Source organism: Rhinatrema bivittatum, chromosome 3 (genome assembly GCF_901001135.1).
Source record: "Rhinatrema bivittatum chromosome 3, aRhiBiv1.1, whole genome shotgun sequence".
In the NCBI taxonomy this organism is placed as follows: Eukaryota; Metazoa; Chordata; class Amphibia; order Gymnophiona; family Rhinatrematidae; genus Rhinatrema; species Rhinatrema bivittatum.
This window is the reverse complement of record NC_042617.1, coordinates 29,027,888-29,055,283: the sequence shown is the minus strand read 5'-3', so window position 1 is coordinate 29,055,283 and position 27,396 is coordinate 29,027,888. Positions and strand designations below refer to the sequence as shown.

The window sequence follows — 27,396 nt, the reverse complement described above, 5'->3', positions numbered from 1 at the left end:
AGGGTCCATCAAGCCCAGCATCCTGTTTCCAACAGTGGCCATAAGAACCTGGCAAGTACCCAAAAGCTAAGAAGATCCCATGCTACTGATGCCAGTAATAGCAGTGGCTATTTTGTGAGTCAACTTAATTAATAGCAGGTAATGGACTTCTCCTCCAAGAATGTATCCAATCTTTTTTTAAACACAGCTATACTAACTGCACTAACCACATCCTCTGGCAACAAATTCCTGAGTTTAATTGTGCGTTGAGTGAAGAAGAACTTTCTCAGATTAGTTTTAAATGTGCCCCATGCTAACTTCATGGAGTGCCCCCTAGTCTTTCTATTATCTGAAAGAGTAAATAACTGATTCACATCTACCCGTTCTAGACCTCTCATGATTTTAAACATCTCTATCATATCCCCCCTCAGCCGTCTCTTCTCCAAGCTGAAAAGTCCTAACCTCTTTAGTCTTTCTTCATAGGGGAGCTGTTCCATCCCCTTTATCATTTTGGTTGCCCTTCTCTGCACCTTCTACATCGCAATTATATCTTTTTTGAGAAGCAGCGACCAGAATTGTACACAGTATTCAAGGTGCGGTCTCACCATGGAGCGATACAGAGGCATTATGACATTTTCCGTTTTATTCACCATTCGCTTTCTAATAATTCCCAACATTCTGTTTGCTTTTTTGACTCCCTTTATATGAGATGGCAAATTTAACCTCTGAGTGAGGCCCATGTCCTGAAAGCTAAGCAACCGGAGAAGATAGTAATGGAAAGTGAAATTATGTCTTAATATCAGTGATAAAATCTAACAGCACTCCCATCACCTCCATATTAGAATGGGGAACTCTAGAGACTAACAAAAAAGCTAGTCTCTTAATAGCAAATGATCTTAATAACAGACATTGCTTACCTGCAGCAGCTGAAAAGAAGACTTGGCCATCACTGCAGCTCCCCCCCACACACACTCACACTCACGCTGTGACCCAAGCTTTGTTGGTGTAATGGGTGATAAACCAGTGGGCACTGCTGACCCAAAAACACGTCATGGCCATCACGCAACCAAATTTCTGCCAAAATCAAAATATCCAACCCTCTATCCCCTATTAGAAAATACAATAAATGTTCCTTCTGATTAACTGACCTCCCCATTCAACAGCCCACAGTTCATTTTCAAATTATTTCCAGAGCCAAAATTCAGAGCTCTCACTCACTCAGGAACCACCAAGCAATCGCCCCGTGTCCTTCTAATCTCCCTTTCCCCATAAAGACCCTAACCCATGATCGTAGCAATAGGGGCGCCATCCTCCAACAAAGTCCAACCGTGACTCATACTCAGCGGTGCTCCAGAATAAAACAATTGAAACAAGCAATAAAAGAAACCTCTTATTCTCATCCACTTTACAAATAAGAGCAATAAAAACACAACTTCCCACTCACATAATACCTCCCGATCCTTTAAAAATAAAACCCTAATAAACTCCAAGCCCCATTCTTCCCACAAATGGAAAAAACTGCCAAAATGTAGCCCCCCCACTCGCAGTCTTGCCTCACAGATGTTGGAGAAAGTCCTGGTCCTCCTTGTTCTAAGTCCCTCTTCTCGGGCCCGGGGCATGCAAAGGGTCATTTATATTTTGGCTAGGTGCCTTTAAGAGGCCGCGCACGGGGTCAGGAGTGAAAGGACCCGGCCTTGATATAACAGCAGTGGGTGAGCGTCCCCCAGTTTGCAGCAGTCTGCAGAGTCCTAGCGCAGTGAGGGAAGAGCAGTGGGGGCAGGCAACGAGGAAGGGCTCCCCAACACTCCTCTCCTCAGCTCAGAAGTAGACAGTGGCGAAATATTCAGATTCTGGCGTCATCTCAATAACAGACCAAAACTATCAATAGCATCCTGCAATTTAGAGGGATTTATACAATGTAACAACAAATAAACCAGCAAATCACCTCTTAGAAACTTTCTTGCACAATATAAACAGTTGTGTACCCCGATATCGGGTGATGCGTATAGAGTTGCCAAAAGTTATCTATATCAATTCTCTTATCAAAACACAAAACATTTTTTGTTATGGAAAGATAAGTCGGGACGCTCGTACAGTTTTATAATTGTTGATTTACAAGTATGCTGTTTTTGAGAAAAGCTATACACAATTTAAAAAAAAAAAAAAAAAAAGATTTTTTTCACCATTGGTGGGTCACACATAAAAGAAAAATTGGATGGAGGAGGTCCGTTCATGATTATAACATGGTCAGATCACCCGGTTGGGGTTCCTGATATTAATATATGAAACGCTCCTCTTTCCATAACAACATTTTTTTGTGTTTTGATAAGAGAATTGATATAGATAACTGATATAGATATCTCAATAACAGAGACACAGACTCCCTCCACTACCAGAATCTCTATAAAACAACACAAAGCTCTGCAGAAAACACACTCAGCACCTATGTGGCAATCAATACTAACACCCGTAACTCAATCGACCACAACTCGGCACACGAAAAGACGGCAATGCAAATATTACAGTGTGCCCTAGAACACAAACACACCTCCTATTAGGAGGAGCAAATTGGAAAACAAAACAAAGTAGACTGCTTACAGATCCCTACGTAGAAAATACACACTGGCAGAATACTTCAGCTCCTTACTAAAGCCGCAATACAAGGCAGGCCCTCACCAAATACAGGATAAATGATCACAGGCTAGAAACGGAAGGATGCAGGCAAAAACTAAATTGGAAGGCTTCAAAATTATTGAAATTTGATCTTCCAACAGAGCCTGAAATGGTTCTTTCTGGAGATGAATTTAGTGGCCTTAGACTATCATCCTTGAAATGGCCCATTTGGCTGCTTGCAGAGCTTTTCTCTCTAGTTCTTGTAAACCGGTTTTGATCCTGGCTGGAAAGTGCCTTATTGCTTCGTAGTGCAGAGTCGGCTGCTAGTAAAGAGAGGATACCGTGTTCTTTATTCCTCACACAGGCACGAGCGATCCTTGGTGACTCCTGCCCCGCCGGTGGTACGATTAGAAATGGCCTGGCCGATGCCATTTTGTACGTAGTAAATTAACAATGTTATTGGCCTTGGTCTGCTGGCGCCACTTCTAGGCATAGCAACGGCAGGGCGAGAGCACCCAGGGATCGCCCCTGTTCCGTGAACACAAAGAAACCTGTGGTAAGAAGGTTCAAGGGGGCGAGTGTGTGTGTAGGGGGAATCAAGGGGGAGGCTCGGGAGGGTTTGCTTTTTCCTTCTACAAAGGGCCCAACATTATTTCTGGGGGGGAGGGGGGTTTCGTGCATTTTTTCTTCAATTTTTAAAAATGTTGTTTATTTCAATTTTTTTTCATTTTAAATAAATGTAAAGAAATGAAACAAACAACAAATAAAAAAAAGAGAAACACACACACATAAAGAAAAAGACCCTAAATGAAAACCAAAATTAAATGAAAAAGATATCTGTGCACCCTAATCAGTCACATACGTATGAAGAAAGGCTGGTGCGGAGAATCTGTCAGAGTGCGATCTATAAAAGGAAAGACAGAGACAGCCAAGAATTCAAATGTAATTAATGCTTTTTCTTTTTTTTTTTGCAGGTTGTTGAGAAAAATGCTGACCCTGAGATGACTTTGCTGACATACCTGAGAAGAAAATGTATCTTCTTCTTTTCTGTGGCAGGGATCTGCTTTCGGGTGCTTACAGCACTTTCATGGCTTTCACAGTGGTCTGTTTGCCAAGCAGAGGCAAGTCCACTGAACGGAGAATGGAGGTCAGAGGGCACATAGGGAGCACTGCTTGCAATATGTGGACTCTGTCCACACGATAGCTTTAGCATATTGGCAAAAAAAAAAAAAAAAGAAACTGGAGGAGGCTAATTTTCAGATGGATTTATGCAGATGAAAAGCATTTTTACCCACATTAATCGGCTCTCTGCAAAATTGCCCGCCTTCAGTGGGGATAAAGGTTTGTGTGTAGCTTTAGTCACATTGAGAGGAGGCGTTCCCAGGGTGCATCTGGGTCGGGGAAGGAAAGTCAAACATGCATGTTGCATTTTGGGATGGATGAGTTTTTACCTTTCCAGCAACATTTAACCATTACAAACAGCACGTATATGTGGCCGCAGGTAATTTGCATCCATGGCAACTTTCAAAGCAAGAGGCCTCGTACACTTTCCCTATGAAAAGAGGTGCGCAATAGATGGGTAAAAAGTAGGTGCAAAACTTGCCCCCCTGTATCACCAATGGCCGAATTTTAAAATGGCTGAGCGTGCAAATACTGGCACTTAACGCACGTGGCTGGGCCCTGCACACACGGGAGCAGATTTTCAAAGGGTTACACGTGCCAGGCCTATTTTCAAAAGGCCTGGCGGAGCGCGTAAAGCCCTGGGACGCGTGTAAGTCCCGGGGCTTGAAAAAATGGGCGGTCTGGGGGTGGGCGTGGTCAGAGGCCTCGCCACGGCCACTGGGCCAGGGAATCGCGCACTGGCAGTTGGCCGGCGAGCGCAAGTTACGCCTGCCTCTGGCAGGCGTAACTTGTGAGATAAAGATACAGGGTATTTTTTTTTCGGGCTGGAGGGAAGGGAGGGGAAGGTTGGGGGGGGGGGGGGGGGAAAGGAAAGTTCCCTCCGAGGCCGCTCCGATTTTGGAGCGGCCTCGGAGGGAATGGGGAAAGCCAGCTTGTCTCCCCGAGGTCTCGGCGCGCGCAAGGTGCACTAGTGTTTTGACTAGCACATAGTTTCTCTGTAGGGATATGTAGCAGTCTGGCTTGTTCTGTTTGCACAGTAGGTGGTATATTAGTGTTCTAGGGCCTAGTGTGACGCACACAAGCAGGCACTTGGGGGAGAGAGCCTGTATGTGTGAGAGCATTGGCATGTATATGAGAGAGGAAATGTGTGAAAGAATGAATGTGTTAGTGTATGTGAATGAAAGAGAGAAGAGATCTATGATAATCTCAGGGTGAGTAGAAATCAAAAGGTCCCAGATATGGAGAGCAGGAGATTTTTTAACCCTTATTAGTTTTAATTATTTGGTGTAATTTGATGTTTCTGTTGTTTTGAAATGTTTTATTGTTTTTTGGGGGTAATATTAGAATACTTTTAATTATTGGATGTTTTATTTATCAGATGTTTTGAAATATTTTATTGATGTTTGGGAAATAGTAGAACCAATTTATGCAAGTTTTTAAAATTATTGTATGTTCGTCAGCTGTGTTGACATTTATTCTTTTTATTAGCATGGTTTTAATATTATGAATGGTGTTTTATATCTCTTGATTTTATTGCTTGATGTTTTGCAAGGAATGGCTTCTGGTTTCCAGTACAGTTTTTGGTGGCACGCTTCTATTTTGTGTTTGGTGAGGGTTTGTCTGTATTTTAAAGGTCCAGTTTTTGTGTAACTTGAATTCTTGCTGTGAAAATTATGGCTTTTACAGCATTATAGTCCTCTCTTTCTCATTCCTATTTTAAAGGGAAGTTTGCTCTTTATTTAATTTCATTGGCATGCAGAAAATGGTTTTGAATGTTCTTGCAGAAAATATTTTTTTCACTCACATATTTTATTGTAACTGCTGTTAGTAGATTAGGCAATTATTTTAAGGGATGGATTTAGCTAATTTTCTCTTTAAGGACTGGGTTGCTGTGAGCATAACATTGATAGGCTTTTTTACATCACAGAAAGTAGTGCTCACCAGGTAATGTAGGTGAGTGGACTGTGTTCTAGGGCACCTGGCAGCAGCAAATGTTCTGGTGCACCACCACCTTCAGCAGTCACCCTACGCCCCTGGTGTTAAATGATAGTCTGCTGGTGATTCAGAAGAAACATCTCATCTCTCCCTTTTCCCCAAGGAGATCAGGCTAGGACATTAACAAGGCACATCTGGAAGCTAAAGGGCCATCAAACACATCATGGAGCTCCTAGGGAACTTCTGACAGGGGAGAGAAAGACAAGCTTTCAAGACCCTTTAGGCTTTGGTTGCCTTCTGTACCTCCCAGTACAAATAACACATCCACACCACCGAGTGCTGTTCCACCAATAAGTATACTGGGCTAATTGTAAATTTGGATGCATTGACAGGTACTTTCTTCCAGTGCAATCCTTTTGGAAAATAAAATCCACCACACAATTAACAGTTTATAGTCATTGAATCTGCAGACTAGAGGGAGTCTTCCTTTCCCACCCCTGGCAGGGTACATTTTAGAGATGCTTCCATCTCTGGGGCTTTCCCTGTATTGGTACTGTTGCGTGTGCCGGCCACGGCAGGCCCGTGGTCGGGCCCACTTATCCCCGTTTGCCTCCTCAAGCTCCTGGTTCCGCCTCTCTTGTGGCCATGGGCAGCTGCCTCTGTACTCGTGCTGCCCCCGGTGCTCCCAGCTCCCAGCTCCTCTGCAGATGTCCCAGCTCGTCTCGTGCCGTGTCTCCCCCTAGGCGGTGGGAAACTAACCCGTAGCCCCGGATGATGACGTCACTGGGTCCCGGTATATAAGGCCGGGCCCGGCCAGTGCTTCCTTGCCTTGGCAACAGGTCTCCACGCTTGTCGTGTACTAGTTGCTTGTTCCTGCGTGTTCCTGGTTCCCGGTTTGTTCCTGCTTCATCTGTGTTCCTGATTCCTGGTCCTGCCTTGTTCCTGATATCTGTTCCTGTTCCTGTGTTCATCGCTACCCTTTGTCTCGCTACTGATTGATGCCTGGCTTGACCTCTGCTTCATCTGACTATGCTCCTGATTGATACCTGGCTTGACCGCCGCTCGTCTGACTACGCTTCTGATTGATGCCTGGCTTGACCTCTGCTTCATCTGACTATGCTCCTGATTGATACCTGGCTTGACCGCCGCTCGTCTGACTACACTTCTGATTGATGCCTGGCTTGACCTCTGCTTCATCTGACTATGCTCCTGATTGATACCTGGCTTGACCCCCACTTCGTTTGACTACACTTCTGATTGATGCCTGGCTTGACCTCTGCTTCATCTGACTATGCTCCTGATTGATACCTGGCTTGACCGCCGCTCGTCTGACTACACTTCTGATTGATGCCTGGCTTGACCTCTGCTTCATCTGACTATGCTCCTGATTGATACCTGGCTTGACCGCCGCTCGTCTGACTACACTTCTGATTGATGCCTGGCTTGACCTCTGCTTCATCTGACTATGCTCCTGATTGATACCTGGCTTGACCTCCGCTCGTCTGACTACCTTATTGCCTGATTCTTGGTTTTGACCTTTGCCTTGCCTGATCATCCTCTGCTTGACTCCTGGTTTGATCCCTGTCTGTATTGCCACTTCTCTTTGCCTGCCGCCTGCCCTGACCACAGCTTGTTCTTCCACGCCTCTACAGAATCTACTCTGGACTTGGCCTCTCAGGCTTCGGCCTGTTCTTACTCGGGCGCCCTCTGTCTTGTTCCTTTTCTCCTTGGTGCCCAGGTCTCCAGGACTCTGCCTCGTCTGGACTTTTTCCCCTATTTCAACCACTGCTGCTGGCCCCTGGCTGACTCTTTCATTGCCTCTCGGAAGACCTCGGACGGAGGACCAGCCGGCCCCGGTACCCAAGGGCTCAACCTGCAGGGAACGAGGGCTGGTATTGGCGAAGCTCCACCTGGCCTCCGTCAATCAGCCAGCTCCGCCTGACGACCGTGGGGACCTCAGGGCTTGCCCTGCAGGTGGCATCAACCCCACCTCGGCCCAAGGGTCCACCTCCTGCGCAACAGGTACCTGAGTAAAGATTGCAGTTTTTTTCTCCAGGCAAGAACTTGAACTTATTCCTGGCTGAAAGTGAAGTCCTCCTCTGGTTGAAGGTTCCTCAATCTTAGAGTCTTCTGAAGTAATAGATGCTCTGTAAGCTTCTGCTGCTACGACTCAGTGCAGAAGCTTCTGGAGTAAATCCACAGGCCTGCTAAACTTCCTCTGATCTTGACTGCAGATTCACCGCTTCAGGCATACAAGATAATTCCCCCTGGAAACGAAGAGTATAGAATGCAGCTCCTTTCATGAAGGACCGCCTTTTATTTCACTTAAGATCCTCCTGGACTCCAAGCTGGACTTCCTATCCTGAAGGACTGGCAGCTCCAGCCACCCTTGAGCCCCAGCCACCTTCCCTGGAGGAGAGCAAGACCTGGCAAGCTTCTGGCTTCCTCTGCTATATAGAGAACTACTCCCTATCTCTTAGGTCATTCCCAATGGAATGTGCCTGAAACACCAATACTCCCTCTCTCTTCAGTGTCATCCAAAAGTATCTGTGGAAACACTGAGATAACCTTTGCAGACATCTTTACATACAAGAAAAATGTTGATTGTGTGACGGGTACAGCTGATGCTACACTTCGCCTTGGCTGCTTTGGAAGTGATCGCAGTGATGTAATTATTAAGTAAATCACTAACAAGTTACTTGTTATATTAATGGAGTCTAACACAATTATCAACATTTCCCTTTATTAAGCAAACATACAACATTGGAAGCTCTGCAAGGATAACCAGGGCATCTATACACAATTTTCCATGAGGTGCCTGCTATATAAACAAACAAACTCTTTATACAGACACACAGGACATGCCAGCAGATAAAGACCACACTGCCCATGCAGTCTGCCCAGCTACATCTCCTGCTCGGCTTTAGGGTGGGTCCCTTCCTCTCCCTCAGAGAGATTCCCTGTGCTTGCCACATACTCCCTTGAATTCCAACATTGTCCTGGTCTCCACCACCTCCACAGGGGGGCGCCGTTCCCTGCATCCACCAGCCTTTCTGTAAAGAAATATTTCCTTAAATTACTCCCGAGTCTACCCCCTGTCACTCATGTTCCAGAGCCTCCTTTCTGTTGAAAGAGGCTCACCTCCTGTGCATTTATTCCTTGGAGATAGTAATGTCTCTATCATCTCTTTCCTTTCCCTCCTTTCCTCCAGGATATAAATATTTAGATTTTTTATGATGCTTAAGATCATTGACCATTTAGTAGCTGCCCACTGGACTGAATGTATTCAATTTATAGCCTTTTGAACTGTACAGAGTACTACAAGTGAGGTTTCACCAAAGACTTATACCAGTGGCGTAGCCACGGGTGGGCCTGGGTGGGCAGGTGCCCACCCAACTTAGACCCAGGCCCACCCAACTGGCACCGGAACTGCAAGGCTGTCGCGGGATCCCATCCCCGCGACAGCGAACAAGAGAACCCACGCCTCGCGCGCCATCACGGCACACGTGGGGAAGCGCTGCTGCGGCCGTATGGCCAACCGGTCTTCCTGTTCGGGGGGGGGGGGAGCGGAAGCGCCGCGCGCAGCTTCCGCTTCCTCCCCCCAATGCAGGAAGATCAGCTGCCTCTCCTGCTGCCACCGGCCTCCTGCTATCTTCGGACCAAACGGCCTGCCGAATTTCCTGTTTGGGGGAGCGGAAGCGCCGCGCGCAGCTTCCGCTTTCTCCCCCAGAGCAGGAAGATCTGCTGCCACCGGCCTCCTGCTATCTTCGGGCGTCGGGCCGTACTGCCCGCCGATCTTCCTGCTTGGGGGGGGGAGGAAGCGGACGTTGTGCGCTGCGCTTCCGCTCCCCCCCCCGACAGGAAGTTCGGACGCCCGAAGATAGCAGGAGGCCGGTGGCAGCAGGAGAGGCAGCTGATCTTCCTGCTCTGGGGGAGAAAGCGGAAGCTGTGCACGTGCTTGAATGTGTATGTGTGGATGAGAATGGGAGTGTGTGTGGGTGAAAACTGGAGCCTGGGTGTGTATGTGGGTGAGAATGGAAGCTTGAATATGTGGGTGAATGGGAGCTCGAATGTGTGTATGTGTGGTTGAGAATGGGAGCCTGGGTTTGTGGGTGGGTGAGAATGGGAGCTTGAATGTGTGTATATATGGGTGAGAATGAGAGCCTGGGTTTGTGTGGGTGGGTGAGAATGGAAGCTTGAATATGTGGATAAGAATGGGTGCTTGAATGTGTATATGTGTGGGTGAGAATAGTACCTTAAATGTGTATATGTATGGATGAGAATGGGAGCTTGAATATGTGTGGGTGAGACTGGGAGCATGGGTTTGTGGGTGAGAATGGGAGTCTGGGTTTATGTGTGTGGGTGAGAATGGGTGCCTGGATGTGCGTCTGTGTGTGCATAAGAATATAAGCCTGGGGAGGGGTGAGAAAGTGAGAACTTGAATGTGAGCTGGGGGGGGGGGGGGAGAGCATATGAGAGTGACAGCTTGAGTGTGTGAGAGGGAGTCTGTGAGAGAAAGCGTGTATGTGTGTGTGTGTGGAAGGGAAGAAGACAGTAATAGAAGAAAGACACTGAAAAGGAATTAGGAAATGAGCTATAAGGGAAAAAATGGGAAAAAGAGACCAGGACCAACTGATTAGAAAAATACAAAGATCAGACAACAAAGGTAAAAATATATATCTATATTTTGAGATGTTAGCAATTTAAATATAAGCAACACAACCGCTCTCTCAAAATTTATGGACAGGTAGGAGCCGAGTATAAAATCGTAATAATAAGAAGGCTAAAGTACCACAAATCACCGTGAATTATGTTTGTATCATTAAGTAAACCTCATACTTAGGCGTAGATGTGAATGCTATGCTGCATAATTTGGCATTATTTATCAGTAAAAAAACAACTAGTAGACCTGCATGCCTACAGCCCACCCATGTTAACCTTGTGCCCACCCAAAAAATCAATTCTGGCTACGCCACTGACTTATACAGAAGCAATATCACCTTCCTGTTGGCTATTCCTCTCCCTACATGATCCTATATATGATCTTTCAAAAGGTTTACTCTATGAAATCATGAAATGGACAGAAAGTGACACGTACTTACAATTTGAGGCATGCCACGTTGTAACTGGATAGGAGGGTTGGTAGATTCCATGGAGCTGGCTTCTCACCATGGGCCTGTCTCCTAATGTTTGTCAACCGCTGTACCTGTGGACCTCAAAGTATAGACTTCCAGACGTCCGTTCCTGCTACAATCTCTTCCTTAACTCTTGCTCTCCCAGTGGGACTGTCAGGAACAAAGCTGGGCTGTGGAGAAGGTGGCTGTGGGGCCTGCACTGTAATGATATCCAGATTTGATGATGTCAAGAAGAAAATCCTGTATCCTTTTCTGTCTGAAGAATGTATTTATTTATTTAAAATCATGTATTAATCATCTTCCAGACAAGACTTCCAAAGCGATTTACAGCATAGGTTTAAAACAATCAAAATAATCATCACAAATAATAAAACCAAAATTAAAACATCATAGTCATAAAACAATTAAGCATACGTTTTATAAAACTCTGATAATCCAGAAGAACGTAATTATACTGAACTCTATGACATCAAAGCTTTCTGCTCTTGGGTACAATTTGCAGTGAATTAAATTACCCTAAATATAGAAAACCTGCTAAAGCTTGGCTTTTTAATTAGGCTTTCAAATGTTAGAACTCAGTTCTTTTCTGGGTCATTATTTTTATCAAATTTAGCAGAGAATGTTTAGGATTGTTAGACTGTTCAGGGTTTTTTTTAGCGTTTGAGAAAAGCAAGACTACTTTGATCTGGGTCACATTGTCCTGTGTAAATACACATTGTGTAAATACACAATCTGTTCCAGACATAGCAGAGGAAACTTTGCTACATTTTGAAATCCTGTCAAATGCTTTATTTTTATTTTTAAAAATGTGTATTTACACATTGTGTAAATACACATTGTCCTGTGTAAATAGATCCTGTGTAAATAGATCCTGTGTAAATAGATCCTCTTATCACGCCCCCCCCTTTTTTAACTATTGCCTCGGGCTCCCTGTTAGAGCCCTCTCTAACTCTTGTTTTTTGCTGGTTATCCCCCCCACCCACCTCCCCGTTCTATGTATTTTCTACCTGCTGTTATAATGTAAACCGATATGATGTGTATTTTAATGTCGGTATAGGAAAACTGTTAAATAAATAAATAAATAAATAAATTGTCACTTATTTTCTGTGTTTTGATCATTATGTGCTTGCTTCGTTTGTCTTTTTTATTGTCATATTTTATTATTCGAAGGATGTTGAGTTTATTTGGAATTATCAATGTGATTTTATCTGTAAATCACCTGGCTGTCTTTTTATTACTTGCAGTATATCACATTTAATAGATGATAATAATCATTATTACCTTTATACAGAAGAGGTCATTCTCAAAAGGATTTATGTGCATAAATTTGGGTTTTACAAGCGTAAATGTACTTTTGAAAATTGCTACTTTTTTTGCGTGCAACTCCTTTGAAAATTATCTCCAAAGTGTTTGTCCTCCCAAACGTTGTCTAAAGGTTAAATTCATAGGGGTTTTCTTTTCTTTTTTTTTGTTTTCTATTAAATCATCCATTCACTCTTGGCAGGAGGAGGTCATTAATTCAATGCACTTAGTGGAGATATAAGGGCTGTTAACTGAGCCACAAGAAGTGAAACAGTGCTAAGAGAGTACCTTGCTGATCCACTGAATCACTCACTATGCTGTACAATATTGTACATTTGGAGAGCAGATGGGCCATGACAACTCATGTTAGCGCTCATGCATTATGTTAGCATTTATGAATTAGTGATACAAGTTAATTTGAAAGCTGCTGCAGGATATATTGGGACAGGGCACAAAATGTGATGTATCACATCATTGCAGTTGCTATTGAATACAACGGGCTGATTAATCTGTTGCTAATGGAAGTCATTATTCTTCCTGAGAACCGTGATTACAGCTACTGTAGAGTCAAGCTGTATCACGGCGACCCTGCCACATAATGCCGTGGCATTTTTATAACTAGCGTCTTGCTGCTGTAGCTCCCTCCTGCTTTTCTCCCTCCCTGTTTAACATGATTTAAGGACCTTAACTCGTAATTGCAGTCACTATTCTGTCAATGCCTGCTTGGCTCCTGTCTGCTCCCTGCACCATACTGCGGTGACGACTGTGGAAGGGATAGGAAGCACAGGAACGAGGCTGCATCCCGTCCAGGTGAGCTTCTCCATAGGCCTTTGAATTCAAAATACAGAGCAGGTGGAAGGGATGATTCAGAGATTTCTTACAGTGCATAAATTGTACTAGTTTTGATGCAATGCTTTCCCCACTGAAAATACTGGGATATATACATATATAAACTGGGAATAAGATGTGCACGAAGCAAAATTGTCCTTACACTTTGATCGTGGTCAAGGGCTTGGCAGTTAAAATTCACTGCAGAAAGTATAGAGTCCTACATTTGGGTTTACAGAAACCTGAGGACCCGGTGCAAGGTGGAGGGTGCGATGCTGATGTGCACTAACCAGGAGAGAGACCTTGGCATGGCTGCGTCTGGTAATCTTAAGGTACTGAAACGGTGTGATAAGGCAGCAGTCAGAGCCAGAGGCATGATGTGGGACGCATAGTGAGAAGCATAACTAGCAGAATAAAAACTAGATGAAAATGCCTCTGAACAGGTTTATGATGAGACTTATTTATTTATTTTTTTTTATTTAGCGTTTTTTATATACCGAGGTATAATAGAGTTGCCTTCACTCCGGTTTACTAGACTACTGTGTCCAGTTCAGGATGCTGTACCTCTGCCTGCCAAAATGGTGCAGAGTCTTCATCAAAAGCCCTAATTACCCAAGGGAAATCTGCTACATTTGTTTTTGAAGGGGTTAATAAACATGTGGATAAAGGTGAACCGGTAGATGTAGTGTATTTGGATTTTCAGAAGGTGTTTGACAAAGTCCCCCATGAGAGGCTTGTAAGAAAACTTAAAAGTCATGGGATAGGAGGCGATGTGCATTTGTGGATTGCAAACTGGGTAAAAGACAAGAAACAGAGGGTAGGGTTAAATGCTCAGTTTTCTCCATGGAGAGAGGTAAACAGTAGAGTGCCTCAGGGATCTGTACTTGGACTCCCCCATATGTTCAGCAGAGACTTCCACTGAAACCAGTAACCCAGGCAAGGGTTGGAACCTTACCAACCAAGGGTTACATTTAGATACAGCAGGGGTTAACACCATCTTCTCCACTAACCAACCCTGTGGGATATCTGGGAAACATGCATTAGAAACAAAGGTGGTGATGGTGGTGTGTGTGGGGGGGGGGGGGGGGGGGGGAGAAATGTGATGAAAACAGCAAGGCACAGAGGCAGATGGCACCTTCTGAGCAAACAGATTTATTGAGGTACAGGTTGTCAAAGAGAGAGAGAGAGAGAGAGAGTCCATTGTGTCAGGTGGGAGGGGTAACGCTGTCTCTGAGTCTTGCACAGAATGACCTTGTGGGGATATCTTGCAAATCTGTTCAAGACAGCAGAGGAAACTTTGCTACACTTTGAAATCCTGTCAAATGCTTTATTTTTATTTTTAAAATGCAATGGGGAAACTCCTTCCTGCTGTGCATAATCTGATTGATTTTGTTTGCATTTCTTTTTTCTCTAGGAGAGACTAGCAAAGAGCCACGGCTCCCAGTGTGGCTTCTGCACTCCTGGCATTGTCATGTCCATGTACACTTTACTGCGCAATAACCCTGCACCCACTATGGAAGAAATAGAAAACGCTTTTCAAGGTCAGCATTGATTTCACGTCTGCTCATGACGTCGGATGCCACTTCCTACTGCTGCGCCTCCAGTTTCCATTTCATGTCGTCGTAGGCAATCTGAGATCCTTAGCTTCCTGTGGGGGACCGTAAGACATGTTTTAAAACCACAGAGGCCGATATTCACAAAGAGACGAGAACCTAAACTTAGGCGTGTGTTTATGAGAGGGTGGTGTGTGTGTGTGTATGTATGTATGTATGTATGTATATTTGTTGAGTTTTATATACCGTCATTCGGTGCAGCCATCACAATGGTTTACAAGATTCAAATAGAATATAGATAATTAAACAATGCTGAGCGTTGGAAAAATAACAGTGGGAGGGATGACGGGATGGGAGAAGAGAGAGGAGGGGGAAAAAAAAGGGAGGATAGTAAAGGTATTGAGATTTATTTATCTTATAAGGCAGTCTCTTTGTGTTGTTTCTTATAAGCTCATAGTGGCATGGCACTGGTTGATGTTGGTTGCTGTTTCGTTCTTGCGTGGGTTTGGTTGGTGGTACTGATTGTTGTTAGATCGTTGATTTAACTGATTGTCAATGTAGACTTTGTGGAAAAGCAATGTTTTTAGATCTTTCTTGAATGTTTTGATGTTGGTTTGTGTTCTCAAATCAGGTGGTAGGGAGTTCCATATTTTCGGGCAGGCGATTGAGAATGCTCTATCTCTTGTGGTTGATAGGTGGGCATCTCTGATGGGAGGAATTGTTTGATGAAATGTATTGTTTGATCGCAGGTTCCTATGGGCATTTTGTGGGGTGATTTTTAGACCTGTTTGTTTTTGATGATCGGTGTGTACTAATTTATGTATGATGGTCATGGTCTTATGTTCAATTCGGGATTTAATAGGAAGCCAGTGTAGTGAAATTAGTATGGGGGTGATATGATCGTTCTTTTTTTTTCCAGTTAGGATTCTGGCTGCTGAGTTCTGTAGAGTTCTGTGTGTATATGAGAGGGTGGTGGGGTGGAGTGTGTGGGTGTATGAGAGGGTGGTGGGGTGGTGTGTGTGTGTGTGCATGAGAGGGTTTTTGTGTGTGTGTGTATATATGTCTATGAGAGAGAGTTCCTCCACACGTGTGTGTGAGTGTAGCTGTATATATGTGTGAGAGAGGTTAAACTTTATGTGCCTTCCTCCAATCTATGACAATCTCAGGAGGACTGGAAATCTGAAGTTCCCAGATATGGAGAGTGGGAGATTTTTTTTTTATCCTTGTTAGTTTTAATTATTGGATGTTATGTCTCTGTTGTTTTGAAATATCTTATTAGTGTTTGGTAATATTTTAAACATTTTTATACGTGTTTTTAAGTGACCAAATTTATCAGCAGATTTGACATTCTTTTTATTGGTATGTTTGTTTTATATTTCTTTATTGTGTTTGCATTGCTTACAGAGTTTGGCTTCTTGTGATTTTCAGTTCAGATTTTGTCTGCAAGCTTCAATTTATATTTTATGATCTCTTTATTCTGTATTTGGTGAGAGTTTGTGTTCTGCTTGTGTGACTGAGGCTTTAGGTATTCTTCTAGCATGTAGTTTCTGTGTAGGGATTTACAACAACCTGGCTTTAATCTGTTTTCCTAATAGGAGGTGAATTGGTGTTTAGGGCCTGATGTAATATTTGCAGTATGGCTTTTTCATAGGTTGAGTGCTGGCAGTTATGATATGGAGGTCTTACTATATTGGAATTATAGTGCAGTTTATTCCTGGCTTTCTGTGGGCAAAGTCCACACCCAGTGCACTTTACCATAGGCCTAACACCATATGGGATCCAGAAAGCTGCCTTGATTACTATGAGAAAGGTAGTTTATTAAGTCTATTAAACTATTATTATTGAGTGTGTTCTTTTCCAGTATCTGCCTTTATAATATATATGTTGTTGTAAGTGATATTTTCACTTCAGAAGATTGTATTTTGAATGATTATTTTCCATATGCAATCTGCCTTTTTAGGTTGGGGAAGTTAATACATTTTAAAATGGAAAAGAAGGGGAAATGAAGGTTTGTCTAGGGCTTCTAATACCCATGTATCAGCCCTAAGAGAGAGTGTGTCTCACACACACAGGCTCCCACCATTCACCAACCTCTCACACCCCCAGGGGTCAGATCCTGGAGAAGGGTGGGAGGCAGGCAGTAGGGAATGGAGGATTCCTATTTCTAGACCCAGGAGGTGGGGCGACCATTAAACATTTCTCCAGCGCCCCCTAGTGTGGACGCCGAGGATTGAGAACCAAAATATAACAGGCCCAAAAACTGAGTGGTTAGAGTAGTGAGCTGCAAACAAGGGAAGCCAGGGTTCAAATCCTATTGCCATTCCCTGTGACCTTGGGCAAGTTAATTCTCCCTCCATTGCCTTCCCCCTGCCCTGGCCCTCGGTGAGGGGCGCCATTTCATCCTTCGCCTCAGGCAGCAGATTGCCTTGAGCCGCCCCTGCCTGTACCCCACCCTCTGTAATAATCCCCTTCCCTACCCTCTACTCCTTCCCTCACATCATCACCTTCCATTCCCTCTCTCCCCACTTCCCTGGCATAATCACCTTCCCTTCCCCATCCTCCCCCACCCCCCAGCCCATAATCAACTAGCTTCTCCCCCCACCCCCACTCCCTCATGAGATCATCTGCCTCATCTGTCCCTGCCCCTACAACACAATAATTTTCTTCTCCACGCCTCCCTAATCAAAGGTATCCTTCTCCTCCCTCCCTCCCTCCCTCTGCAGCCCCCCCCTCCCCTGTGCCAACGTCTGCCCTCCTCTCCCTCCTCCTGTGATCCCCTTGAGTTGGCAGGATCTTACCTGCTGCAGCCCCCTCCTCTGCCGGCGTCCCCCGTGAAGTCAGAAACGCGCCAGACCCGCCGGCCCCGTCTCGTTCCCGAGGGAAGCCGGCAGAGGAGAAGGCAGCGGCTGACAAGAAGTGAAGCTGGCAGGAGGGTGGGGGAGGAGGACAGAAGCAACAGATGTTACTGAGTGAAGCTGTAGCTCCATCCTTACCTCTCCCATCTTTCCTGGGAGCCCCACTCTTTTCTCTGTGGTTGTCGGCCTGGCTTTGGCACCTACCCATGTTGCTAAGGTTGCAGCCTCTTGGAAGTTCACCAAATCCCTAGAAGGCCCTGATCGCACGGCACTGCCTTCAACTTGTTGTATTTTTTTTTTTTCTTTACCAGATGTGGCCTCACCAAGGACTGCAGATTCACAGTTTCTCAAATACATCTTCTTAAACTGCTTCTTGGTTTTGCGTTTGCAACATAGGTAACCTGTGTCGCTGTACGGGATACAGACCCATTCTGGAGGGCTACCGGACATTTGCTAAAGTGAGTAGCCCCCTTGCCATACGGACAGACGCTGTACAGGGAGGACAAGCAAGTCCCACCCAGAAAAAATATGTTCGCCTCAGGGTGAGACAGCGCTCGTAGCTCCAGAGCGAGGCAGCCCCAGGGAACCTGTGCTGATGTTCGCCAGCCCGCAAATGTGATTTCAGTTCAGTCAAAAGAAATTAGCTCTGTAAAGCGACGCGCAGTAAAATAGATAAAAATATTTCATGCCGCGTCACCGAATGGGTGGCAGTGAGAGTTCTGCCAGGGCAAGCCGTCTCTGACAGCTCAATCGCTGCCCCTCAGAGAGAGGCGTCTTGTGCTGCTTACGATGTCCTCACCCTCCAGCTATGGCCCTCAATACATGAAATTAATGTTCACAAATAAACTTAAAAAGCTACCCAGCTAAGTGCTGACTTTTAAATACGCTGGGCTCATTGTCCAGCTGAAATTTAGCCAGATGACCTAGGGGCGATTCTGGAAGGAGTTAGGCCAGCCAAATAGCGGAGGAGTAGCCTAGTGGTTAGAGCAGCGGGCTACAAACAGAGGAGACCAGCGTTCAAGTCCCCCTGACGCTCCATGTGACCTTGGGCAAGTCACTTTACCCTCCGTTGCCTCAGGTACCAACTGTGAGCCCTCTGGGGAGAGGGAAATACCTGCAGTACCTGAGTGTAATCCGCTTTGAAGGGCTGAAAAAAGTGGAATACAAAAATCTAAAATAAATATCTTTAAGATAGCTGTCTGTGTTCACGAGGGCGGCTGCACCACTGAACATCCCTCCAAAGTTAGCCAAAAAGGTTTATCCAGCTAACTTTGCAATCCAGCCAGTGACTGCATATGGACCTCTAAGATTCTAAAATGTATTTTTATTTATTTTCTAAAACTTATATGCTGCAGATCCCAGCATCTCTGTTCCATGCAGATTACAACATTACCACCACAAAAACGGCAAACTATATACATACAACATATTGTTAACACTAAACAGTTAATAAACCATCAGAAAACAAATAAATGCAACGCTGGTAAAACAGTCACCCAAAGAAAAAACTTGTAACTCAACATTTCCCCTCTCTCTCTCTGACTACATTTCACTCAGGTAACTTTTTACCCGGGTAAAATTTAACCAGGGAAAAAAGGAGGGGGGCGCAGGGTATTCCTGAGGGTGGGCTCTTAAGTTTAGTTGGGTGGTGCCAATGTGGAGCACTTCCCAGCTAAACCTACATTGCTACGTCTGTTACAGAAATCGCTGGCCTAAAATTATCTGGGTAACTTCACCGGGGTGACGTTTACTGAAGTATCATCACCTGGGTAACTTTTACTGAAGTAACATCACCTGGGTAACATTTACTGAAGTATCATTATCTGGGTAACTTTTACTGAAGTAACATCACCTGGGTAACTTTTACTGAAGTATCATTACCTGGGTAACGTTTACTGAAGTAACATCACCTGGGTAACGTTTACTGAAGTATCATTATCTGGGTAACTTTTACTGAAGTAACATCACCTGGGTAACGTTTACTGAAGTATCATTATCTGGGTAACTTTTACTGAAGTATCATTACCTGGGTAACTTTTTTTAATTTTTTAATTCTTTATTTATTGATTTCACATATTACAAAACCCAAAATTTTGCAAATAAGAAAAAGCAGATTAGATGGAATATTAGGAGTATCACTACTTCAGATACACAATTTTTCAAACTTTTACTGAAGTATCATTACCTGGGTAACTTTTACCTGGATATCTTTTCGGGCAGTATATTCAGTGGCAGACTTACCTGGGTGAGCCCTGCTGAATTTCTTGGCTAAAGTTACCCCGGTTGAGTTCCCACTCCCTCTAAACCTGAAAAGCACTTCATTTGAGTTTTCTTAACTCGAGAAGCCTTCGGGTCTGCATGGCCCGGGGGCTCTGCCCGGTAAACGGATTGAGCCAAGGCCTTTTATCGCCCGGCTCCTATCCGTAAGACCCTGTTCCAGTCTTAACAGTTCCCTAACGCAGGACAGTGTGTATGGGATGGGGGGAGGGGAGGGGGGATGCAGCTGTTAGAACGATCTGACCCTGCCAAAAAAGGGAAGGTGAGAATTTGGTAAAACTAGATATATAATCGGCTTAAAGCACGAATGCGTAAGAGGTGCGTTTTCAATAAGGTGTTCAGCGACAGCTTCAGCATATCTGCTCGTTACAACCTGGCCAGCTATCCTCGCACGCAGGCACAGCCGCCTAGCACTGAAAATTAGTGCCAGCCGCCTAAGTTATTGTCCTCCACCCCATCACCCGGCTAAAGACAGGGGGGGGAAGGCTGCAGAGTGGGAGGTCTAACCCGCTAACTCCTTAATGAGGTAGCCAGCTCATCGCTGGAATATCAGCCCCTAACCACAGAAGTGCGGGCGCTCTTTTCAGCTTGCACAAACCAACCTGGCGCTGACGGACAGAGCGCCCGTGCGGAATCGAGTTATTGGGCGGGAAAAAAAAAAAGTTGTTCCAAAATGAAGGCATACGGCACGAGGGTTAAGCAGCGCTTCTGAGACCCGCCCGGGAAACCCACTTTTTAATGCAGCTGAAAGTTCACACGCTGTGAAAGTCAGGCAACTGGCAGTCCACGGACGCAGATTGGGAAAATCTACCTGTGTAACTCCTTTTCGGGCCCCACATAGATCCCAGCTAAGCCTCTGAAAATGTATCCCCTAGAAGCTAAACCCCTGAACTAAAAATCTTGCCTCCGCCCGTTGAGGAGTGGGTTGCATTCTGCTGTACAGCCACATGGGGTCGCTGTGGTTCCTGGGGCTGGAGTTGTGAGATGAAAGCACTAATGGGCTTCTGTTGATTGGAGAAATGGGAGGGTCTCCCACTCCTTTGGGGGAAGGAGGGCTGAGAGAGACTGTGTGGAGGGGCAGGGAATGCAATCCTAACCCATTATCACAGAAGCATTGAGCTACAGGCTTGTTGTTCTCTCGCTAGGATGCAAAAGGATGTTGTGGTAAAAAAGCTACAGGCGAAGGCTGCTGCATGGACGGCACTGAGGAACATCTGGTGAGTAAGAGAGAGCTCCCTTTGCTTCCAGGATAGATTGAAGTAAATAATGGTCAGGAAATAATCCAAACACTTCCAGATCTATTTTTCTACGCTAGGAATTTCACTAGAAATCCAGTCCCGGACCTTGGCCTGCTTATCTGACATTGCTGCCTGGATGTCCCGCCACCACCTTAAATTCAACATGGTCAAAGAGGAGCTTCTTTATCTTCCCCCTAAGCCCTCCTCCCCTCTTCCTCCTTTCTCTGTTTCTGTGGATAACACGGTCATCATCCCGGTCCCATCAGTCTGAAACCTTGGAGTCCTCTTCGACTCCTCTCTCTCCTTCTCTACGCATATCCAAAACTCTGCTAAAATGTGCCGTTTCTTTCTCTATAACATCTCCAGAACCCGTCCTTTCCTTTCTGAACACACGGTCAGAGAACCCTTATCCACGCTCTCATCTCCTCCCGCTTATTGCAGCCTGCTCCTCACAGGTCTCCCGGCGAGCCATCTCTCTCTCTACTGCAATCTCCGCGACTCATCTTTCACCACTCTCAACATCTGCACATAATCTGGTAAATTTTAAAGAAACACGTGTATTACATCATGAGCAAGCATACGTCTTATTTTATAAAGTATGCGTGTGGCATTTAAAATGCTCGTGTGTGTCATGCCAACAGCATGTGTATCTGGGAGAGAGAGAGAGAAAGAGAGAGAGAGAGAGAGAGAGAGCGCCTCTGTATAGGGTCAGTCTGACACTCTCTATATATATAGGTACCACTTTAGTGGGGCACTTAGAATCGGGGTGGGTTTTTGGGAGGTGAGTTGGAGTTGGGGTAAGTGGTGTTAGAGATACATTCAGAGATATCCATTGTAAAATTGACATCACTTAAGAGTTTTAGTCCTTGTAAGCGATGGAAAGGAGTTGATTTGCACAATGCAGCCAGCAGAGACTGAGGTGTACAAATCAACTCCTCGTGTTAGACTTTTCATTGCTTATAAGGACTAAAATTCTTTAGTGATGTCAATTTTACAATGATCACCCACCCTTACCCCAATCTCTCTCTCTCTCTCTGTCCCCCGTCCCCCCCCCCCATGTTCAGGACTCTTGCGCCTCATGAGGACCTGTAGCAACGTTACGCAGGTAACATCCGTGCGTTACTCTGTGAAATTCGTGGTTACGCGTGTCAGATTTTCCCCGCCGCGGAACGCCCATGCCTCGCCCCATTTCCGCCTCCTTATCCTGGATGCACACGCATAGCCTGTGCGCGCGTCCTTCCCGGCTTCTTAAAATTCTCCTTGCTCGTGCGCGGTCCACGTACATGCGAATGTGGCCGTTTTTTGCACCAGCAGCCCCTTCAAAATCTGCCTCGATGCGTGGGGGCTGAGAGTTCGCCTGGCATTCAGTTTGCTCAGGAACCTCCTCACGGAAATGCTGAAAACTTGACTGTGGGAAGGGCCTCCTCACAAGGTCTCTCTCTCCTTTCCCGCCTCTCCCCCTCAGATTTCTCTCCTTTTCTGACCCGCCAGGCATCCTCTCTCCCCCACCCCTTTCCTTTCCTTACCTTTCATGTCACTTCATGTACTCCAGACTGTATCGGGAGGCGCAGCCAGGGGCAGAGCGCACTCCTGACCCAGCAGTCCCTCCACCTCCATTCCTCAGGAACTTGCTTTCCAGGTAGGAAGCACATGGGGGAGTGGGGGTGGGGAACAGTAAAGCAGGCAAAGGGGGTGAAAAGCGCATGTTCCCATTGTCCCCCCCACAAAGCTGCTGGCGCCGCCCTGGAGTGAACTACAAGCAGACTGCAGCGAGGCTGGGAGATGGAAGGGGCCTCACCTTGTAGGCCCACTAGCAACAGGGCCACTGTGCCCTGCGTTTGCTCTTGTTCTGCCTTGAAATCTGGCCCATCACGTTGGTCATTAATGTAATACAAATGTAAGCAGCTCTTCCCAGAGTTTCCTTGTTTTCACACAGGGCGCTTGCTGTGCCGGTCTACTTGAGTGCGCCAAAATAAAGCGAGTCAAAATAAAAAGGCATCGCTGACCTTTACTTCTGCTTATTTTAACGCAGTGCCAAATCATATGAGCATGAAATCCTTCTTCTCTCCCTCTCAGATTCACCTCACAGAGAGAAGGGTAAAGAAAAAAAAACATTTTATAGCGTATATCTGGGCTATAATAAATCCTCTGTAAGAATTTAAAGTGGATTAATATAAAACGAACTCTGAATGCTATATTTTAAATATTAGCAAAACCTTCCAGCCATCCAATATCAGACTGTTGAATACCTCCAAAAAATCATTTTTTCTCTAAACTTTAAGAGGGTAATTTTCAACAGCCTGATTACTCAAAGCAGATTTATACCCATAGGCCCGCTTTGAATTCCTGGGTACTTAAGAATTTTAGTCCTTGTAAGCGATGGAAAGGAGTTGATTTGCAAAATTCATAGGCCTGCCCATTTGCCCCAAGCTCTCTCCCCTCTCCTCTGAGTCACTGCTCTCCTACCCAGTCCTGGTTTTTGCCTGCTCTCCTCCATCCCCACCCCCTCCAGTTTCCAAGTCCCATTGTTTTCCTGCTCATGTCCCCTCCCTCAACCAATTTCTAGGACCCTGCTCTTCCTTAAATCCCATCCTTGATCTGGCTCCTCCCCAAGGAGCTTCTCACTAACCTGTGGCCTGGCACTCCTAACCCAGCATGGCTGCAGCTCCCGATTCTGGCTTGGGGCCTCTTCCCTCGTCTCTCCTGTGGCCACACAAAGAATTGGCGTCAACATCTAATTTAAAAAAAGGAAGCTAGGTAGCAGAAAGCTTGAGCTAGGTGATATGATTACATCACTCCCGCTTTACGCGCACTGCATTGGCTCCATCTTCAATGGAGGATTCAATTTAAAATTGTAACATTGATATATCATAGAGCATTAAGTGAAGATACTCCACTAAGTGTGAATTCCCTACTCAAAATTTAGAAACCTCAGCGAAAGTTGAGATCACCTGGTCGTAATTTACTAGATATACCTTGTATATGGCAAACACGACTCAATGAAATGAGGGAACGAATGCTTTAAGTAGTGTGATCAACATTATGGAACAACCTCCTGGATGAAATTCGGGATATGCAATATTTCATCACTTTTACGAAGTAGGTGAAAGCATTTTATTTTAAAAAAGTGTTTGATAGGAGGACATATTAGAGAATTCTTTTGACCTCGATTTTGTTAAGATCCAGGAATAGTTTTATGGGTATTTTTAAATGTTATTCTTTTATTTTAATTATTTGTTTTATCTTTGTGTGCATTTTATGTTTTGTGGATTTATGCATGTAAAACTGTTACTCGTCAAGTATTGTGGGGATGTGCAGGCTACAAATTGAAAGAATAAATAATAAATAAATGGAGTGATAATGGTAGAAGCCCTAAAGAGAGAAACTCAAGGTCTTGTAACTTCTTTCCTGAACAGCCCCCAGACTCATCCACTTTGTTTAATTCAGCCGAATTCCAGCCTCTAGATCCAACACAGGAGCCCATCTTCCCACCGGAGTTATTGGTAGGTACATTCACTCTAACATGGACATCACATCTTTTGTTTGTTTTGGATTTTAAAATGTGTTCCTCATCCCTTCCGCCACACAACAAATGTGTTCCTCATCCCTTCCGCCACACAACAAAATAAATTTGATGGCTGGCGGAATTTAAGACATGCTGAGCAATTAGTTTTGCTTTCAGTTTCCAGGGCAATAGGGATGATGGTGTCTTGTCTTGCTGTCCAACCTTTTAGGAGTAAATTTTCAAACGAGTTCCAAGCGTTAAAAATAGCAACATGGTTAATGTATCTATTGTATATGTTGGCTGTTTAAATCTCTTAGTTACAGACTGTATATTTATCTTACATTGTTCTGTTCTGACCTCCATAAACTCAATAAACTGTTAATAACAAAAACAAAAAACTAGCATATACATGCGTACATTGCATGTTCTTGCACATATGCTATTTTATAAACGTCAAGCATACATGTGTGTTTTCCATTTCGCACGGACATTATACTGACGGAAAAAAGGGAAAAAGGCTAGGAACTTTTCAGGGCAGGTTTCGGAAGTGCATGCATGGTTGTTGTTTTATAAGAGATGTGCGTATACATTATCAAATTTATTCATACACTTTTACATCTGCTAATTGACTAGCACAAGTGAAATTGGACTTGTCTGAAGTTTTTGGGTGGGAGGTTTGTGCGCATGGGGGTGGGGGATTCAGGATGGAGGGTCCAGGTGATCTGGAGAAGGCCTGGGTGAACTGGTGGAAGTATCAGCAAACTGGTGATTTCAAGTATGCGTGCAAGAATTTTCAAAATGGTATATGCGCATGCTTTATATAATACCTGCCTCTGCATATAAATCAGATTTATTACATGTCCATATTAAATATTTTTTGTGCCTAAATATACATGCATATGTTTATAAAATAGGTAGAGAAAGTATGCGTTTCTTGCATTAGAAATATTCACATGTACTGAAACTTAGGCGCGCACTTTCAGAGAAGAATTGCGCGGTATTTTACAAACCGTACAGCTGCTGTCGCATGGTTTATAAAATACTAGGATAAATCTCTACCTATCCACTTACACACACACATGCAATACCGCAAATACGTTTGAAAATTGGGCTCTTCGGCTGAAAACCTAAAATATGAACAAGGAGGACAGGTTACAAATAACTTAACTAAAGGAAGAGCAGAGAGCGTTAACATAAGTTTCCTGGACAAGAACTAGTAAATGTACATTTGTTCCTCTTCCTAGATCTCAAATAATACACCTCCGAAGCAGCTGTGTTACAAAGGGGAGCGCGTCACCTGGATCCAGCCCTCAGACCTCAGTGAATTACTGGCTCTCAAGGCTCAGTATCCAGATGCTAAGCTTGTTGTAGGCAACACTGAAGTTGGTAAGAGGAAAAAGGTGGCAACGCTGCATTGACTTAAGCTGCACCGTCTCCCCTAAAGGATTTTATAAGTTGGCTGTTGAACTTTACTTGCAATGGCTTGGCTTTAGCGGGCCATTTTGTTTTCAGTGGTCCAATATTGTATCCATGCCTTAGTCACAGTGAACATAAGTGATGTTAAAAAGGTTTGTTGGCTGTTTGAAGAAAAAACACCCTGTAATTGTTTAGCTGTATAAATGGGAGTGACAAAATGAATCAAGTTGTAAATGAAAAATGCACAAATTGTTGATGGCAACGAGCAAGAAAGAGCACTGGGCTTCAGCATTCGCTTAAGGCAGGAGACTAGCCAAATGCGCTCTCTCAAGGTGGAGGTTACATGGTTGTCCCACATTCATCCAAATGGAAAAATGATGGTAGCAGTATGTACCGAGTAAAGAGTTTACTTTAAATAGGAATGAGGAAATAGTACAAAGGTCTAACGGGTTTCCAGAGGGGGCTGCAGAAATGTTTGTATAGTGGGTCATAGACAGGGCACAGTGAATTTCAGGGTGGGCAAGCCCCAGCGGCTTTTCTTTACAACCAATCAAAGTGTTCCAGTCAGACTGGGGGGGGGGGGGGCCGTCAAGCCCTTGTTGTGGCTTGGAGGAGCGCCCTTCCCTCCCCCCTTCGCCTCCTTCTGGAGCCCCCCTGAACAGACTCTTCTAGAGCAAGAGTTGACGTTTTCTGCGGTCCTGCAGAAAGAACCTTTCTGGGGCCCTCACAACGATCCCTTCGTCTATTCCCGATCGATACGCACTTTGTGTTTGTGTGTGTGTATGCATGTTATCACTGCAGCAAATGGAGAAAGCTTCACTCAGACTGCTGGTCTGAGTACCACATGTCAAGCTACTAATTCATTTATGAGTTTTTGTCCTTTTTAGTAAGTATAATGGCATCATTTGGATATTAATAATTGGTGCCACAGCATTCTGTGCTGCCTGAAAAGGTGGGGAGATGCTGTCTGACTTCTGCTGAAGCTGCCACCCTTAGGATGACAGCCTCTTGAGAGGTCTAAATTATTATTCCAGCTTTGTAAATGTGATTGTTAAGACAATCCAGGGAAATTGTTTGGAAGTCTGCTTTTATGGTGCTTTACTGATTCTGTTGTTCTTTCTAAGGTATTGAAATGAAGTTCAAGAACATGCTTTACCCAGTGATAATCGCACCGAGCAGGATTCCCGAACTGAGCTGTGTTCAGCGTACCGAGGAGGGTAAGCAGGTGATCCCTCCCTCACCTCCCGGCCTCACCCATGTCAGAGGACATTTTTATTAGACCAATTTTTAAATAACTTTAATTTCTTTGCTTGATATCTATAGAATATTTATTCCCCTGTAGTGTTCTATAACCATATATATATATTTTGTAAAAATACTAGGGTCTTCGGATGAGCATCACAGTCTGTCTGCATATGGTGCACATAGCAATGCTCCCCCAGAGAGGCTGGGGATGGGGCTGCCATGGACTTAAGGGCACAAACTCAGCAGCGAAAGGCTGGTTGGGTTCCCAGGCCCCACCAGCAGAAGAAAAAAAAAAAAAGAGATGGAAGTGGGGCTTGTTGAGTTTCCTAGGCCCCCCCGCCCCCTCGCATACACATTCTACACACCTCCACTACACCCACCACACCATGCCGC

The 27,396-nt window shown here is 44.8% G+C and overlaps 1 protein-coding gene across 4 annotated transcripts in view; it reads left to right on the top strand.

Moving 5' to 3' along the window:
- The window catches only part of XDH (xanthine dehydrogenase), a 153,223-nt gene that overhangs the window by 28,836 nt on the left and 96,991 nt on the right, over positions 1 to 27,396 (top strand). For 3 of the 4 annotated variants that reach the window (XM_029593031.1, XM_029593030.1, XM_029593029.1), the window contains exons 2-10: positions 3,567 to 3,624; positions 10,930 to 11,026; positions 12,788 to 12,896; positions 14,329 to 14,455; positions 17,719 to 17,780; positions 20,745 to 20,816; positions 24,254 to 24,340; positions 25,587 to 25,728; positions 26,883 to 26,975. In XM_029593031.1, the coding sequence (XP_029448891.1) occupies positions 3,594 to 3,624; positions 10,930 to 11,026; positions 12,788 to 12,896; positions 14,329 to 14,455; positions 17,719 to 17,780; positions 20,745 to 20,816; positions 24,254 to 24,340; positions 25,587 to 25,728; positions 26,883 to 26,975 (820 nt within the window). In that variant the 5' untranslated portion in view covers positions 3,567 to 3,593. The remainder of the gene's footprint in view (positions 1 to 3,566; positions 3,625 to 10,929; positions 11,027 to 12,787; positions 12,897 to 14,328; positions 14,456 to 17,718; positions 17,781 to 20,744; positions 20,817 to 24,253; positions 24,341 to 25,586; positions 25,729 to 26,882; positions 26,976 to 27,396) is intronic. The other variant, XM_029593032.1, reaches the window with a different exon arrangement.